Below are 14,432 nucleotides of genomic sequence, written 5' to 3'. Positions count from 1 at the left end.
ACGGGCCCGAGCACAGGCATTTTGAAGCCTGTTGCGGTTAGTGGAGAGAGCGATCAATAGGGCCTCCCACCGTTCGGTGCTCGGGCCCTAATTAGTTGCTTTTAATTGATAAGTGGTTTTATATCATTATAGACAGTAAGATAGATGAAATATTGCTGCCAATTCAGATGTAAAGTAAACCCTCTATAATTACGATAATTGCTCCTATATATATGTTGATATGTATGTATATATGTGCTTTTTTCAAAGTTATAGATCGTGTGTGTGTGTTTTTGTGTTATGGATTCTGTCAGTACATTTCCATAGATATGTTCCCTGCACTAATAGTTTGTTTTAATGGTGTAGTTCATTTGTGCATCGCTCCAGAGAACGAAGTTGCCCTGTGAACTTCAGGAAGCCATAATGAAATGGGAGAAGTTAAAGCCCCGAGTCAGATGATCCCATGTGCTGCTGCGAGTGTGATATCTACCAGTACGGATGCTGCTGTGACTGTGAAGATCTGGACGAGGCCTTTAACAGGTTAGAAGAAGTAGGACCTTTAATGAGACACAAAAGGGTCACAAGGTGATTTACAGACATCAAATACAATTTAGATGCAATTCTCAATATCATATTTTAGCCACAATTGTTCCAAAAGCTAAAAAAAGTACTTGTTAGAATAAAACCATGTAAATAACCATGCATGGTGATTATGACAGATGAGTGACAGCATCAGTTGCAGCAGGTCAGTTTACAGCACCACAGGAAACATTGCACATGGGAGATTTTTTGTGAACAAGCTCAGCTAAAATATCCTTTGGGATAATGGGGGTCACATATCTCTGACTCGGTTATTTTGGGCATCAAGGACTCAAAGGTTTTGGAATCCCTGCTTTAGAACAATAAACTTCAGGCCGAGTGAAGAAATGTCCCAGGGCCCCAGATCCTTCTGAGACTTCATGACTTCCTGTTGCAATGTATTTAATCATAAATTCATTTTATTTTATCCATTTATTTATCTTTTTACAGTTTATTTAAAACCAAACACGTGTGACATCACACCAAAGCACAATATTAAAATGACAGGGTCTGACCCTTCTAATAAGAAAAGAACATGTGATTTTTCTGTCTTTAACTCTGAAATAGGTTGCAGGGGAATTATCAAGTGTTGGTAAGTGTTAACTGTTTTAAAAAGTACACACTACATGTTTGTTGAATTGTCTCTTTATGAAATGAAGCTGCAGTAACGTAAAGTAAAAATGGCGGGCTTCCTGTTGCGTTTTTTCATAATGCCCCTTGAGACTTTTTTGTTTGTCTGGTCATGATACACCTGGGCTACGATTTTTGTGAAGATTGGTCCAAGGGAAACCTAGGGGCTGCGTTCCAGGTGGCGCTGTTGAGCCATTTTGCCACGCCCATTTAAAATTACTCCAGAATACGTACATTTTCACCACTTTCTAATTTTCTGCAAAGTTACATAACCTTTCGAGCATGTTAAAGGCCTCAAAAAGCCAATTCATTTGGATTACAAGAATAAGAATAAGAATAAGAATAAGAATAAGAATAATCCTTTCAATTTCAATAGGGCCTCCCACCGTCGGTGCTCGGGCCCTAATAATAATAATAATAATAATATTTTCAATTTCAATAGGGCCTCCCACCGTCGGTGCTCGGGCCCCAATAATAATAATAATAATAATCTTTTCAATTTCAATAGGGCCTCCCACCGTCGGTGCTCGGGCCCTAATAATAATAATAATAATAATATAATCTTTTCAATTTCAATAGGGCCTCCCACCGTCGGTGCTCGGGCCCCAATAATAATAATAATAATAATCTTTTCAATTTCAATAGGGCCTCCCACCGTCGGTGCTCGGGCCCCAATAATAATAATAATAAAGAAAAAGTCACTACCCTCTACTATTCACACTTCCGCAGTCTACATATAGAGGGCGCTCTGGGCCGTTGCCTGAAGTGACGTCACACTAGGCGACCACCTTCGGCGAACATCGTCATCAGTCGTGAACTGACTCGGGAGAAGGATGGAGGAAGAGGCACGGAAGCTTCTCGAAGAAGGAATAAGCAAGAAACTGGTCAGTCCTGGAAAAGGAGAACAGCCGATCTTCCCTAATGGCACCAAGGTAAAAAATACACCGTGCACGGTTAAGCAGGTTTGGTGTTGGCCCCCATTGTAGCTAAATAAGTGCGACGAAGCGCGTTAGCTGTGATGCTATCTGGCTAACACATTAGTAAGCTGTCAGTTGGATTCGTTTCACCGTGAAAACCTTGTGCTTGTGTAGAAATCCATCTGCGCAGTGTCTGGGCTCTTCCGCCTTTGTGGTAATTTAACGTTACATATAATAACGGCCTCATTTGTTTTAGCTGTCTTCGATTTTTTTTTCCATATTTTTTCATCTGATGGGAAGAAAGGGGGTGGGACAGGATGGCGTGTGTTTATGAGTGCTGATTGGTTAGTATGCTGTGTCAATCAAAAGTCTGTCGCTGTGATTGGTCAGAATGTAGCAGAGCGCGTTCCGGGCCTGTCTGAGAAGTAGTGATGGCTCTTTTTGTTTCTTGTCAACACGCAAACAGCTGCGTGGATTTCGGTGTTTTGAAGGGGCGATGGCACAATGCGTATTTTAATCGTACAGTTCTATTGAGCTTCGTTTCATTTTGTTTTCATTCCTGCTTCGCCAGGTGGTCTTCCACTACCTCACCCGCCTCTGTGATGGCACCGTGCTGGACGACTCCAGAACAATGGGGGGGCGCAGCAAACCCATGGAGCTCATCCTGGGCAAGAAGTTCAAACTGGCTGTGTGGGAGAGGGTGGTCATCTCCATGAGACAAGGAGAAGTGGCAGAATTTACCTGTGAGACCCAGGTTTGTGAAGCTGGATGTGACATGGTGCGTATCTTGTTCCTCCTCAGTGTGCTGACTCTCTCTCTCTCTCTCTCTCTCTCTCTCTCTCTCTCTCAGCACACATCGCTGTACCCACTCGTGTCCCAGTCCCTGAGGAACATCAGTGCTGGTAAGGACCCGCTCGAAGGCCAGAGGCACTGCTGCGGCATCGCCCAGATCCACTCCCACCACTCTCTGGGGCACAAGGACCTAGACAAGCTTCAGGCCAGTCCACAGCCTCTGGTCTTCGCCATCGAGCTGCTCGAGGTGAGGAGGCAGGGGAGAGCCAAGGGTTTAATATAACTTGGGCTTTCTTCATCTATTTGTTTTCCATTATGGTACCAGCACAATACCTGAGTTCTGATATAAATTCCAATACCTTTTTTTTATATTACAATTTGAGAAATATAAACTTTTTTTCTACAAAATCTGGTTAATTCATGCAACAAAAAATGAAAATGTCAGATATTGTCAAAGCAAAGGAAGCTGGAGAAGAACTTAGCGTAAAATATATATATATAACAAAAAACTTTGTTCATCATATAGCTGCTTAACAAGCGATCATGATTTAAAAATCGGACCAAAAGTATAATGGCAGTTTTGGTGCACAACAGTTTTGTATACTGTAACAACAGACATGTTCAGGTCATTACCAAAAAGTATGATACTTAGCCCCATTTGCATTGCATGAAAGGTTTTACTGATATTTACATATTTTACTAGAACATTGGAAACAGCTCAGTATGATTCAGTCTATGATCCTGAATGAACAACGCTGTGACACAGAGGTTTATTCAACTCCCATTAGGTTGGAATTCCTTACAGGGATGTTGAAATGAATCGCATTATTGTTTCATGGTCTAAATTTAAAATCCTGTTAATATAATACTGTATATACTGTATGTTCCTTCAGTGATTGCTATGTTCTTGCTCCAGTTTTACTCTCCTACAGTAAAAGCTGCAGCTACCACTGATCTCCTGTCTCTTTGCTCAGGTTCTCCATCCAGGGTCATTCCAGCTGGACGTGTGGGCCATGTCAGACACAGAAAAACTCGAGCTTGTGCCTCAGATCCACGAAGAGGGCAACATGCTCTTTAAACAAGGTCAAATTCAGGAGGCTACTGAGAAGTACTACAATGGCATCGCCTGCCTCAAAAATCTACAGATGAAGGTTTGTGGACAGTTCATCGTTTGTTGATCACTATAGTAGACATCAATACACAAATTATACTTTTGTACTGTAGCTTAATATCATATTACATTTTTCAATTGTTGTGTGTATCATTTGTTGGAACTAGAGATTCACAGCTTGGATCCAGTTAATTTGCCACACAATGCTTTCAAGTGTCTAAAACTCCTCTTTGTGGCCTTTCCCTTTTCTATCAGGAGCACCCTGGAGATGAAGCGTGGGTGAAGTTGGACCACATGATCACACCTCTGCTCCTCAACTTCTGTCAGTGCAAGTTACTCCAAGGGCAGTACTACGAAGTCATTGAACACTGCACATCCTTGGTCTTCAAATATGAGGGTAAGCCTCAGTGGTTGGTGCTGCTCAGGAACCAGCTGAGATAAAAGATTTCTGTTGGTACTACAGATGACATACACAGAAGTATTAATGATTTCACACAAGAAGAAGTCTTTTTGGGATTGGTGTGGATTTACTTTTTCTTTTCTTGCAACCTTTTCCAGCTGTAGTTTCTCTTCATGTCTCTGCATATAATAACAATTATATTAATAGATTAATTTACTCCTTTAGATTGTCCTCACATTTAGCAAGTATGTTGTGGTTCCTGAGTCTACCAGACAAATGTATTATAATGTATTGGCTGCACAATGTGGCCTACAGGTACTTGCTTTTACTTTATCCTGGAAGCTAACATTCAATCTCACATACAGTAAGTTGTGGAAAACCATGTTCTCTGTCTCTCATTAATTGACTGTCTCTCTTTCCGAATAGATAACGTGAAGGCCTTCTACAAGCGAGCTAAGGCCCACGCTGCCGTGTGGAACCAGACAGAGGCACGAGCAGACTTTGCTAAGGTGCTGGATTTGGACCCCTCCCTGGGACCGTCTGTAGCCAAAGAGCTGAGGGCCATGGAGGATAGGATCCGCTCCAAGGAGAAGGAGGAGAAGGGTCGCTACAAAGGCCTATTCAACCACAACGAACCCCCAGCTACTGTCACTACAGTCAGTCCACTTTGAGTTTTTTTAATTCGATCTAATATGACATTGAAATGTGAGGCATAGGATTTAATGGATAGTTTTAATCAAAACATCTCTTGTGTCGTCTTCCTCCTCACAGGGTTGAATCTGTCATTGAAAACAAGTGGATGCCTGTGAATTTCAAGATGGAGGAGAAACAGTGGACAATGCTGGTGTTTTAGTTTTGTCCATGATGCACCCAAGACAAACACTCTTCCACCTTGCCCTCTATGGAAGCACTCTCACACGGTCAATGCACCCACAATTCATCAAGGTGCAATTTGCCTTCCAGCCTTATTCCTCTGAACTCCCCCTCTTTTGTTTGAAAATTCAGTTTTCAATTGGGACACATTCACTTTAATGAAATTTAAATATCCCATTCTGACCTTGGGTCTGTACTGGCCAGCAGCACCTGTCATTCAGAGCATTGTGGTCTTGAATCAGAAACTAAAAATTTCAATTACTCACTGAACCTGTTCTTTAGAAATGTCAAAAGAACTTACAGATACACTGAGCAACAACCTTCACAGGATTTGCTAGAGATTTTTCTTTTTCACTTTGTGCAATGTCATTATTTTGCAATTTCTATACCAAACATCAATTTGCCACTGTATTAGAAACAAGTATATCTTACACATTTAATGTTGAATTACTTTAGCTGTGGGATAATATTTTTTTTTACCTGTAACCTTAGGCAAACAAAGACAATTTACAAGTCAATGCTCTCCTTTAAGAATTAGTTTTTTTTTTTGCACAAGGAACATGATGTACTCACGTGAACACCTCTGCCTTGCACTGTCAGAGCTTGTTTTCTGTCTTGATCAATAGACCCGAACAGGAGGCCATTATCTCCTGGGAGAAGCAACTGGGAAACTGAGCTGTCTGTGACAATCACTATGTAACACACGTGGAATTAATCTCTTTGCTTTCTCCTGTGTTCTTGTTTCATATATGTAAGAAATGCTACCATTATGTTGTTTTAGTCAATATATATTCATCAAAAACCCTTGGCATCTCTTCCACCTGGCCGCTGTACTACGAAGCTCGTTCACTTCTAATAGGGGTAAATCGCCACGGAACCTTTTTGTTGAACGGCTCACCTGCTTATGTGGGAGATAAACGATCAATCAGTATAAAAGCACCGGCCACTGATAAATCAATTTCTTTGAAACATCAGTGTTCTTAGACGATCCAGTGTAGCTGGGTGTGGATTGTTAGTGGGTCTCTGAGGAGGACAAAGGTCGACAGAGACTGACAAAATCCTTTTACCTACTCTGATGAGTATCTTTATGAAATATATATATTCTCATCAGAGGGAATAATAAACCTTTGTCAGCTGCTGGAGGCAACAGAAGCAACCTGACACATAGGAACAATGTGCTCACAGTAACAGACTGTCTGCATCGCTCTGTTTCTTTGGGAGGAACTGATATTGATGTGTTAGCGGCGGGATAACCAGACATAGTTTTATACTTTCATCCTTCCCTTTCAGTAGGTTTATCCTATGAAATTAAATATTTATTTGGCATGGGGGATAGAGTTTACAGATTTACCTTGTGACAGCCCCATCCCTCCCCTCTCTCTTTCTCTGAGACTTGAACAATCAGCCCTCACCAAAATGATACTACACTGTTGCGCAGTGTGCACTCTCCTTAAAGGGAAGGATAAGGGCCATTTAAAACAATGTCTGGTTGGTTAAGTCAATCCCTGATGCCAACACCCCCAGTCAGTGCAGACAGTGTGTGTCACACCAAAGCTCATTATAGAGGCTACACCACGTGATCAAGTGAAACATTTTGTCTCTCATCCAAAAGGCTTCTTCACTTCAGTTCAACAGGTCTTTTAGTAAAGAACATTCATATTTCGTGGCCCTGAGTTATTCATCTCCTTCCCATGCAAAATTATATTGTGGTCACAATCTTTTTTCCCCAAATGTAACTTACACATTCACACAATTACAGATTTTTTTTACCAGCTGTAACTGTTTCTTTTAGTCTGGATAATGTGTTTGTTCTCCACCTCTTTTTGTAATGTAACAGTTTGCTTCTCATTGTGAAATATGCTGCTGCCATTTAAACGTGTCCATGTCTGTGATTGGTCATACGCAGTAAACACCGCCCCTTTTTATGTGTACACATGTTCAGATCTTGATGAGGAAAAGCTGGGTTGACAACCAGTTGATAACCAGCTTCGAGTGACTGCTTAGCCTGACTGTGATTGTTAGGGGGTTATCCTGGGTATGTTGAACTCGCTTCGTAGTACAGGCCCCTGCTCAGAAAGAGCTACGCTTACTGTTCATGTGAAGCAGTGGGTCATTATCCTGAAGTGAGATGTTATTGCGGTTGTGATTATGTAACTGAAAATAAATGTTTATCCCCAACTTTGAATCTTCAAACATTTGATTTACAATATGATTTTCCTGATCGAAATTCAATCTCTAACATCAATGAACCTGAAACAGTTTTTTTCATGTTATTTAATTAAGATATACATAATGAACTGCAAAAATCTGGTTTACAAAATTTCCGTACTAACAAACTGACTTGAGATGTACAGAGGTATTGGGACTGCGAAACAACTACTGTGTGTTTACACTACATAATATGGTGAAAACAAAGGAAATCAGAAAACATGAAGTGGTTTCAGAGTGGCGTTCGGATTAGAAACTTGAGGACATGTGCAGTTTAAACTTTGCTTCTCTTAAATGGTGAACATGTTAAGAAAAGTCAGTCTTCTTGGTCAACTGCAATTATTGAACAAATACTATAAACATTCCCATCCAAGCTTTTTCCCACGACTCTACTTAAAAATGTGTTTTCCCGTGTCTACTTAAAAATGTGTTTAAATTCCCCACACTCTTATTTCAAAGTAGATACAAAACTGCGTGTTGCATACACCTCACAGGTCACAGAAAAACAGAACTGGATTCAGGGATCAGTGGAGACAATAAGGATATTCTGCACCTATAAAAAGCCAAGAGGAAAAGCACAAAACATGGAAGGATAAAGAAAAAGGCGGTAAATCAGACAATGACGAGGGAGGGATTTTACAGGGGAAGGGTGCAGGGAGCTTTTCCAAAGGGTTATGTGCGGGCGCTTCTTTCCGTCTCTGCCAGACACTCCCTGACCAGTGCACGGGCATGGATTATCCCTGAACAAAACAAACACAAGGTGAAAGAGGTGTTCAATCAATAATTCAGCATTAATAATTTAGATTAACCAAAATAAAACATACCTCTCTTTAGCCTCTCCATAGCGCTCTTGCTCCCAGCGTACGTAGGCCTGATCTCACGGCTCATCTCCTCAATGACCGATAGGAGCTCGCTGTAAGTCGACCCTTGTGACACTTTGACAGGCTGATGGTGCATTTTTCCCAAACGTGTGATTTTTGGGGAGAACATAAAAAGGCCATTAGGATTTGTCAACAGCACAGGTGAAGAGAAAAAGCAATGAAAAAGTCTCTAAACTCTTGTCAATAGCTGCTTTCAGTCATGGATTGAACGCCGCAGATACTCCCTATCTTCTCTGGAGGAGGTGCCTGTGTGAGTGAGATGCTCCACAGTTTCTATGGACTTCTTCCGCCTCGCCCCCTAATGTAAAGTCAGTAGAAATTCAGGAGAATCTGATGTGAGAACACAGCGGGGTATCCCCCGTTGGATTGATTCTGTTGTGAAGTGAACACATCTGTGCAGAGAAGCTCCCGCTGTGTTGTGCATGTGTGAAAGGCAAGCTCAGGGTAAACTGGGTAGCCAATTCATCAGATGTCTGAAAACGGCTTATATGACAGAGTGTAATGTAAACTGCAACTCTAAAGGGAAGAACAGGGCCAGGGTAGCTTAGTCAAGACAGTGATATTTTAAAAATTAGACAACAGAATATGTAACTGTGCCAACACCACTCAGATGAGTCATTTGTCTGCCTTACAGATGAAACAACTCTTCATTCGTTCTACATTGACATGCTCTCAAAACTTTTCAAAACAAATCTATTGCTCCTTTCTAATAACATTGTATTATTATGCTTTTTAGATTGGATTAGATTATCAGCATTCCCATGTAGATTACATGCATGCAGCCTTTTGGCACCGTCAGTCTTTACTGTGCTTCATGAGCAGAGCACATCTAAAAGGGATACATTGAAACCAATGTTTGCTGTTCCTGTTCCATCCTGTTTTAAATGTACAGCTAAATATTGTAAAAAGTTCAACTCAACTTTTCAATGTTATAGAATCAAACAGATGAACCTGACTGAGCCTCCGCTTTGTTGCTACGCACCAACATTTTAACAAGACAATGGCAAATAAATAAGATGGAAAATAAAGGAAAAGTCCTTCAGGAATCCACCAGTCCAGTTCATGATATAACAACTAATAAATAAATAAATTAGAGTCTGACAAAGCCACGATATCTAGTATAATTTCTACCTTTTAACATACATAAAGAACGTAATTAAGACTGGCAGGGGTTGGTCACTTGTTTACCTTTATGTGAGATATATATATATAGTGTGGTCAAAGTGTAAGACACAGAACAGTATGGATAAGTGGAGTGAAGACATACCTGAACAAAGCCCATGGAGGGTGGGCCAAAGTCACTGAACGCCGGCCTAAAGCTGGATGATGAGGGGAGAGAGGGAGAGGGCACGGACGAGCCTGGACAGAAGAGGAGAACAGATATTACAAACTAAAGAGGGAACAAAAACTAAAGGATTAACCTGCTTTCTGAAACATTTGACTTAATCTCAGGAAGGTAAAAATCCATAATTCACTGAATGGTTTCCTGGTGGTTACAAGCCTGAGCCATTACGTCTACATAGAATACACCTCAGACCTGTTTACCACTTCCACTCACCATAAATAGGTTGAACTATGGAGAGAATCATTATTTCTCTATGGTTCACTCAGCTAATGCGGTAGTTATCTTTGATTTCATAGCATATGATGGTGTCACGTTTCTATGGTTACTCACACTTAAACATAGACTAGGCTACCTTTGATTTATGCTGAACCTTTCATCGCATTCATAGCGGCTGGCCAATAATTAATGAACAACTTTAAGGCTGTGTGGTGTCAGACTACCTGGGGGAGTGTGGTTGGAGCCAGATGGCGCCGGAGCTATGGGTTTGTAACTCATGGCGATGTCAGAAGGCAGCTCCCCGTACGACGCGCCGCTTCCTTCCGTCCCGTCAACCCGGTGCTTATACAGCTTTACTGGTGGTGTTGAGCTCCTTAGAGCTGATGCAAAGAGAGGAAGGTGGGATCAAGTTTATATATTTATTATCAGAATAAGTGAAAGGAAGCCACAGGTTTGCAATCATCAAAGCAGTGATTTCAGATTGGCACAATATATATATAGTAGTTTGGGGTGTTTTGTGCTCCCCAGGCCAGACTTGCAGCATTTTAATACATAGTGAGTGAATCAAGCTCTAGGCTACTTGTGTGTCTGCAGCTCATTTTGAACTTTAGAAGCCTTGGGGTTTAAAGCTTTACGCTCTCTGTCCTTTACTTCTTCAACGCTCAGGTCATAAGACTGTAATATTACATTCACAATGCATGATAGCAAATAGCAGCACAGAGTGTTTAACAACTTCCAATCCAGCTTTGGTCAGATGCTGCAGATGACCTGCAACTAGTCTCCTACACAAATGGCTGCCAGAGAGAGTTTAAAGCTACTGCTTCTTTGCAGGCTCTCCATAACCTGGGACACATGTCTTGGTCTGTCTATACCAATCAGTCATAGTTTGATCGTACAGCCTGTCTGAGTGTAGTTGCTGACCACGTGCCACCACGTACAGCCTTAACTGTACCTACAATGGCTGAACGTGATATGATCATGTCAACACGGACCAGACATCTCTGCAACGAACCAAGCTGGGCCCTCGACGGCATTAGCATGGTGTTCCTAATAAAGTGCTCAGCGGGGGGGGTCCTAGCTGTGACAGCCTCTGAATGAAGACAGAGGAGAGTTGTCATTCAGCTCTGATGAGGATCTTCTCTGACGACCGGCTGCTGTTTAGACTTTGAGAACACGGAGCCCCTCCGTGGCTGTGAGGCTGTGATGAAGAAGACACGAGCGGAGCCGCTGAATGAAACGAAAGCTGACGTGAGCCTTTAGAGGAAGGAGCCCAGCTAACTACTGCTGGGTAGCGTTAGCTCGTTTAGCTAGCTGTCGCCGGTTAGCACTAACATCCACAGAGGAGCGCGGCCGAGGCTTCGTGAGGCAGCGGGGGTTTCCTCCAAGCGCCGAGAGAGCGACGGACCCTTCCTCTGCACATGTGAGAATAAAGAGGCGACTGCTCCGGGTTTTCTTACCTTTGTACGTAGAGTATTGATCCTCTGTGGACGTTAGCCCTGCTCCTTCCTCTGTGAATCTGAGTCTGCGCACAACATGACGCGTAGTGTGTAGAACCGTTCTCTAACGTTTCCTGCCATGTGATTGGCTGAGGGAGCAGCCTATGACGTCTGCTCCACAGGAAGTCGTCACAGGGAATCACCACAGCAACAAATATCAAAAACGGAATACATGTGTATATTAAAGATATTATATTATATATATATTTTTTTATTTTTTTATTTTTTTATTAATTGGTATATTTCACATTCATTAAGCAAGGTTTTTCAAGCCCTCCTCAAACTTACACAATTTTATGATTTAAAATAAAAAAAATTACCAAATACAAAAAAAAAGTGCACACAATTTGAGTGCACACAATTTGACCTTCAAGAGTTATTTTCTGTGACCCTGGGTTATTGTTATTGTACTGTTATCATTTATTACATTGTGGATATTTTTATTATTTAGTTTTTTTTGATAGATACTTTGTTTATTTTATTATGAAAATACTGCAAGGCCTTGACCTTGTATTTTAAAGTGCCTTGAGATAGTGTCTGTTGATGATTTGAAGCTATATAAATACAATTGAAGTGAATTGAATTCTATTATTTAAATGTTGTGGAATTTCATTTGATTTATATTTTATTTGATTGATTCAACATTGTGAAATTAGACCGTATTGTCTATTCATGGTGGACTGTGGATAGATTCTGATTTGTATTAGATTCTACCTTGCCAAAAATATATATAATCAATAAAAATTGAAATTGTTTTTATTACAAAACAGTGCATAATATACTGTATATCCCACCAAAAACTCAACATGTATAGATTTTTATAAGAAATGTGAATTCTGTGAGACTGATGAAGGAACACTTTAACACACTGAGGAAAAACAAAACCTTATCTTTTAATTATTAGAGGTAGGAAATAGCAATGTGGTCTTGAAGCCTTCGTTGATTTTTTTTTGTGAAGATACAATTATTCTTGCCTTTCATAGAGAAGCTCTTTGAACATAAACATTAGTAGACATAATCTCAGTCCTCACATATTCATTATCTGAAAAATCAGAGAATATGAATACTCTTACTACACAAAATAAATAATTGTTTGATCACCCCAGGTTTGACAATCGAATTAAATTTGTACGTGAATTGACAAATAAAATGTTGCATTTGTCACTGTGATATTCAGAATGTCTTGATGATAAAAAAAGTGAAGCTACCAGTCTTACTCAAAGAATATGCTCACAGCTTTCTCTTCAGTTTTTACTAAATCTCACATAAAAAAATATTAATCACATTTTTATTCAACATACATATATCATATAGTATTACTCACTATAACGCTGATGATTTAATGTTTGTCTTTGATTTACATATTAAGTGTGTGGCATATTTTAACGAGTAGTAAATATATAAAATCCATATTGTGAGTAAACAAAAAAAAAAGTCAGCTTTGCAGAGAGAATAATGGTGGAATGGTGGAATGAGCTCCCCAATGACATCAGGACAGCAGAAAGTCTACACATCTTCCGCCGCAAACTAAAAACACACCTCTTCCAACAATACCTTGAATAAAAGTTTAACCTAACAATTTAGTAGCACTTAAATGGCACTTACTTATAGCACTTTGTAGTTTGGCTTTCTTGAAGAAATTGTACTTTCTTGATTCTTGTTGTTCTGGGTTTGTACCCTCGTGGTTGAATGCACTTATTGTAAGTCGCTTTGAATAAAAGCGTCAGCTAAATGAAATGTAATGTAATCTAATGAATAAAGAGTAAAAGTCAAAAGTACATGAAATAGATTTACCAAAAACAATTGGCAAATTATCTTGTATACTTTTAGTCCAGCACATTTATTTGATCATTTTAGACACTATTACTTTGCAGATTAAGATAAATTGTCTTAATACAAAATATATTAAAGGGGACATAGCATGCCCATTTTACCACAAGTTGATATGGTTCCTTGGGGTCTTAATGAAATGTCTGTAACATACTTTGGTCAAAATACCACAAGGATCATATAAAACAGCACCCTTTTTACCCTGTCTAAAACAGCCCTCCACAGAGTGACCTGTTTTGAGTGCCTGTTCCTTTAAATGCTAATGAGCCAGCTCCCCCCTCCCCCCTCTCCCCCCATGATTTTAAACGATATAAATTACATATTTTATATGATATAAATTATCAAATATGCATCCCATACTTTGTATTCCCCTTCTGTTGTCCTAGAGTTTTAATTTTCCCAATCACATAATTAAATGTCCCCCTCTGCCCATCCACTACAAGCACACAAGCAGACAGACAGAGAGAGAAAGAGAGGGGTGGGGGCTATGAAGACCATCATTTACCCCCGAACCCCGACATGCCAAGGCCATGTAGGGAGACTTCCAGTGCCTTGTTACGACACAAAACCCAGGAAGCTCAATCGAGTCACTCAAGCATGACGTTTCTGACTTAGAGGAACCATAACAAAACGCACAAGTGTTTTTTTCCCAGAGTTTTTGGGTTGGTAGACATGCCAGATACCCACATTAACGTGTAGAAGCACTAACAAAGTGGAATTTGCATGCTATGTCCCCTTTAAAGATATTAAATATTCCCATAGGTTATCCTCAAAACAGCAAAATGACCACATCAGTATACAGTACCTCATTATGCTGGTTTTGTCAGTCAGCCATTACAGTATAGCATCACTATCTTTAAGACTAAGCAAAACACTGTTGGTCACCTCTTAATCTATATATGCAATGGGCCATAGCAGAAATCATGATTATTTAACACATGTTATCGACAGGGGGGGAAAAAGCCACATGAACGTGCTGAAGTTGTGTAGTTGCAAATTGAATCTTTCCTCGGAGCATGTAAACACATGCCTGCAAGTGTCCCCACGAGAGAAGTGAACCTGACCTTATGATTCTTTGAGAAGCGAAAGGTGAAGAAGTGTGGTGCTGGGAGAGTGTGAGAGATGGAAACAGGAAATGTGCTTTCTCAGTGCACACAGCTATGTGTGTACTCTCC

At 40.4% G+C, this 14,432-nt stretch overlaps 2 protein-coding genes across 2 annotated transcripts; one reads left to right on the top strand and one right to left on the bottom strand.

The window, feature by feature from the left end:
- Positions 1 to 1,967: 1,967 nt before the first annotated feature.
- On the top strand, positions 1,968 to 7,459 carry LOC118120862 (aryl hydrocarbon receptor interacting protein). Its single transcript, XM_035176261.2, has 7 exons — positions 1,968 to 2,120; positions 2,677 to 2,859; positions 2,956 to 3,144; positions 3,872 to 4,048; positions 4,264 to 4,405; positions 4,835 to 5,064; positions 5,180 to 7,459. Exons 1-7 carry the CDS (start codon positions 2,022 to 2,024, stop codon positions 5,183 to 5,185), a joined length of 1,026 nt encoding a protein of 341 aa, XP_035032152.1. The 5' UTR covers positions 1,968 to 2,021; the 3' UTR covers positions 5,186 to 7,459.
- An 81-nt stretch (positions 7,460 to 7,540) lies between these two features.
- On the bottom strand, positions 7,541 to 11,534 carry cdk2ap2 (cyclin-dependent kinase 2 associated protein 2). Its single transcript, XM_035176275.1, has 5 exons — positions 11,389 to 11,534; positions 10,156 to 10,311; positions 9,638 to 9,729; positions 8,314 to 8,434; positions 7,541 to 8,229 (listed from the first exon to the last, which is right to left on the bottom strand). Exons 2-5 carry the CDS (start codon positions 10,208 to 10,210, stop codon positions 8,162 to 8,164), a joined length of 336 nt encoding a protein of 111 aa, XP_035032166.1. The 5' UTR covers positions 10,211 to 10,311; positions 11,389 to 11,534; the 3' UTR covers positions 7,541 to 8,161.
- Positions 11,535 to 14,432: the final 2,898 nt, after the last annotated feature.

Source organism: Hippoglossus stenolepis, chromosome 2, assembly GCF_022539355.2.
Source record: "Hippoglossus stenolepis isolate QCI-W04-F060 chromosome 2, HSTE1.2, whole genome shotgun sequence".
In the NCBI taxonomy this organism is placed as follows: domain Eukaryota; kingdom Metazoa; phylum Chordata; class Actinopteri; order Pleuronectiformes; family Pleuronectidae; genus Hippoglossus; species Hippoglossus stenolepis.
Note: the sequence above shows the minus strand (reverse complement) of the source record. Positions and strands in the feature narration are given on the sequence as shown.

Coding starts and splice junctions, on each gene's coding strand:
- cdk2ap2 (XM_035176275.1), bottom strand. CDS start 10,210: ATGAGTTACAAACCCATAGCTCCGGCGCCATCTGGCTCCAACCACACT. Junction 9,730..10,155: donor CTCCAACCACACTCCCCCAG/GTAGTCTGACAC, acceptor TCTTCTGTCCAG/GCTCGTCCGTGCCCTCTCCC. Junction 8,435..9,637: donor CCTCCATGGGCTTTGTTCAG/GTATGTCTTCAC, acceptor ATGCACCATCAG/CCTGTCAAAGTGTCACAAGG.
- LOC118120862 (XM_035176261.2), top strand. CDS start 2,022: ATGGAGGAAGAGGCACGGAAGCTTCTCGAAGAAGGAATAAGCAAGAAA. Junction 2,860..2,955: donor AATTTACCTGTGAGACCCAG/GTTTGTGAAGCT, acceptor TCTCTCTCTCAG/CACACATCGCTGTACCCACT. Junction 4,406..4,834: donor CTTGGTCTTCAAATATGAGG/GTAAGCCTCAGT, acceptor CTTTCCGAATAG/ATAACGTGAAGGCCTTCTAC.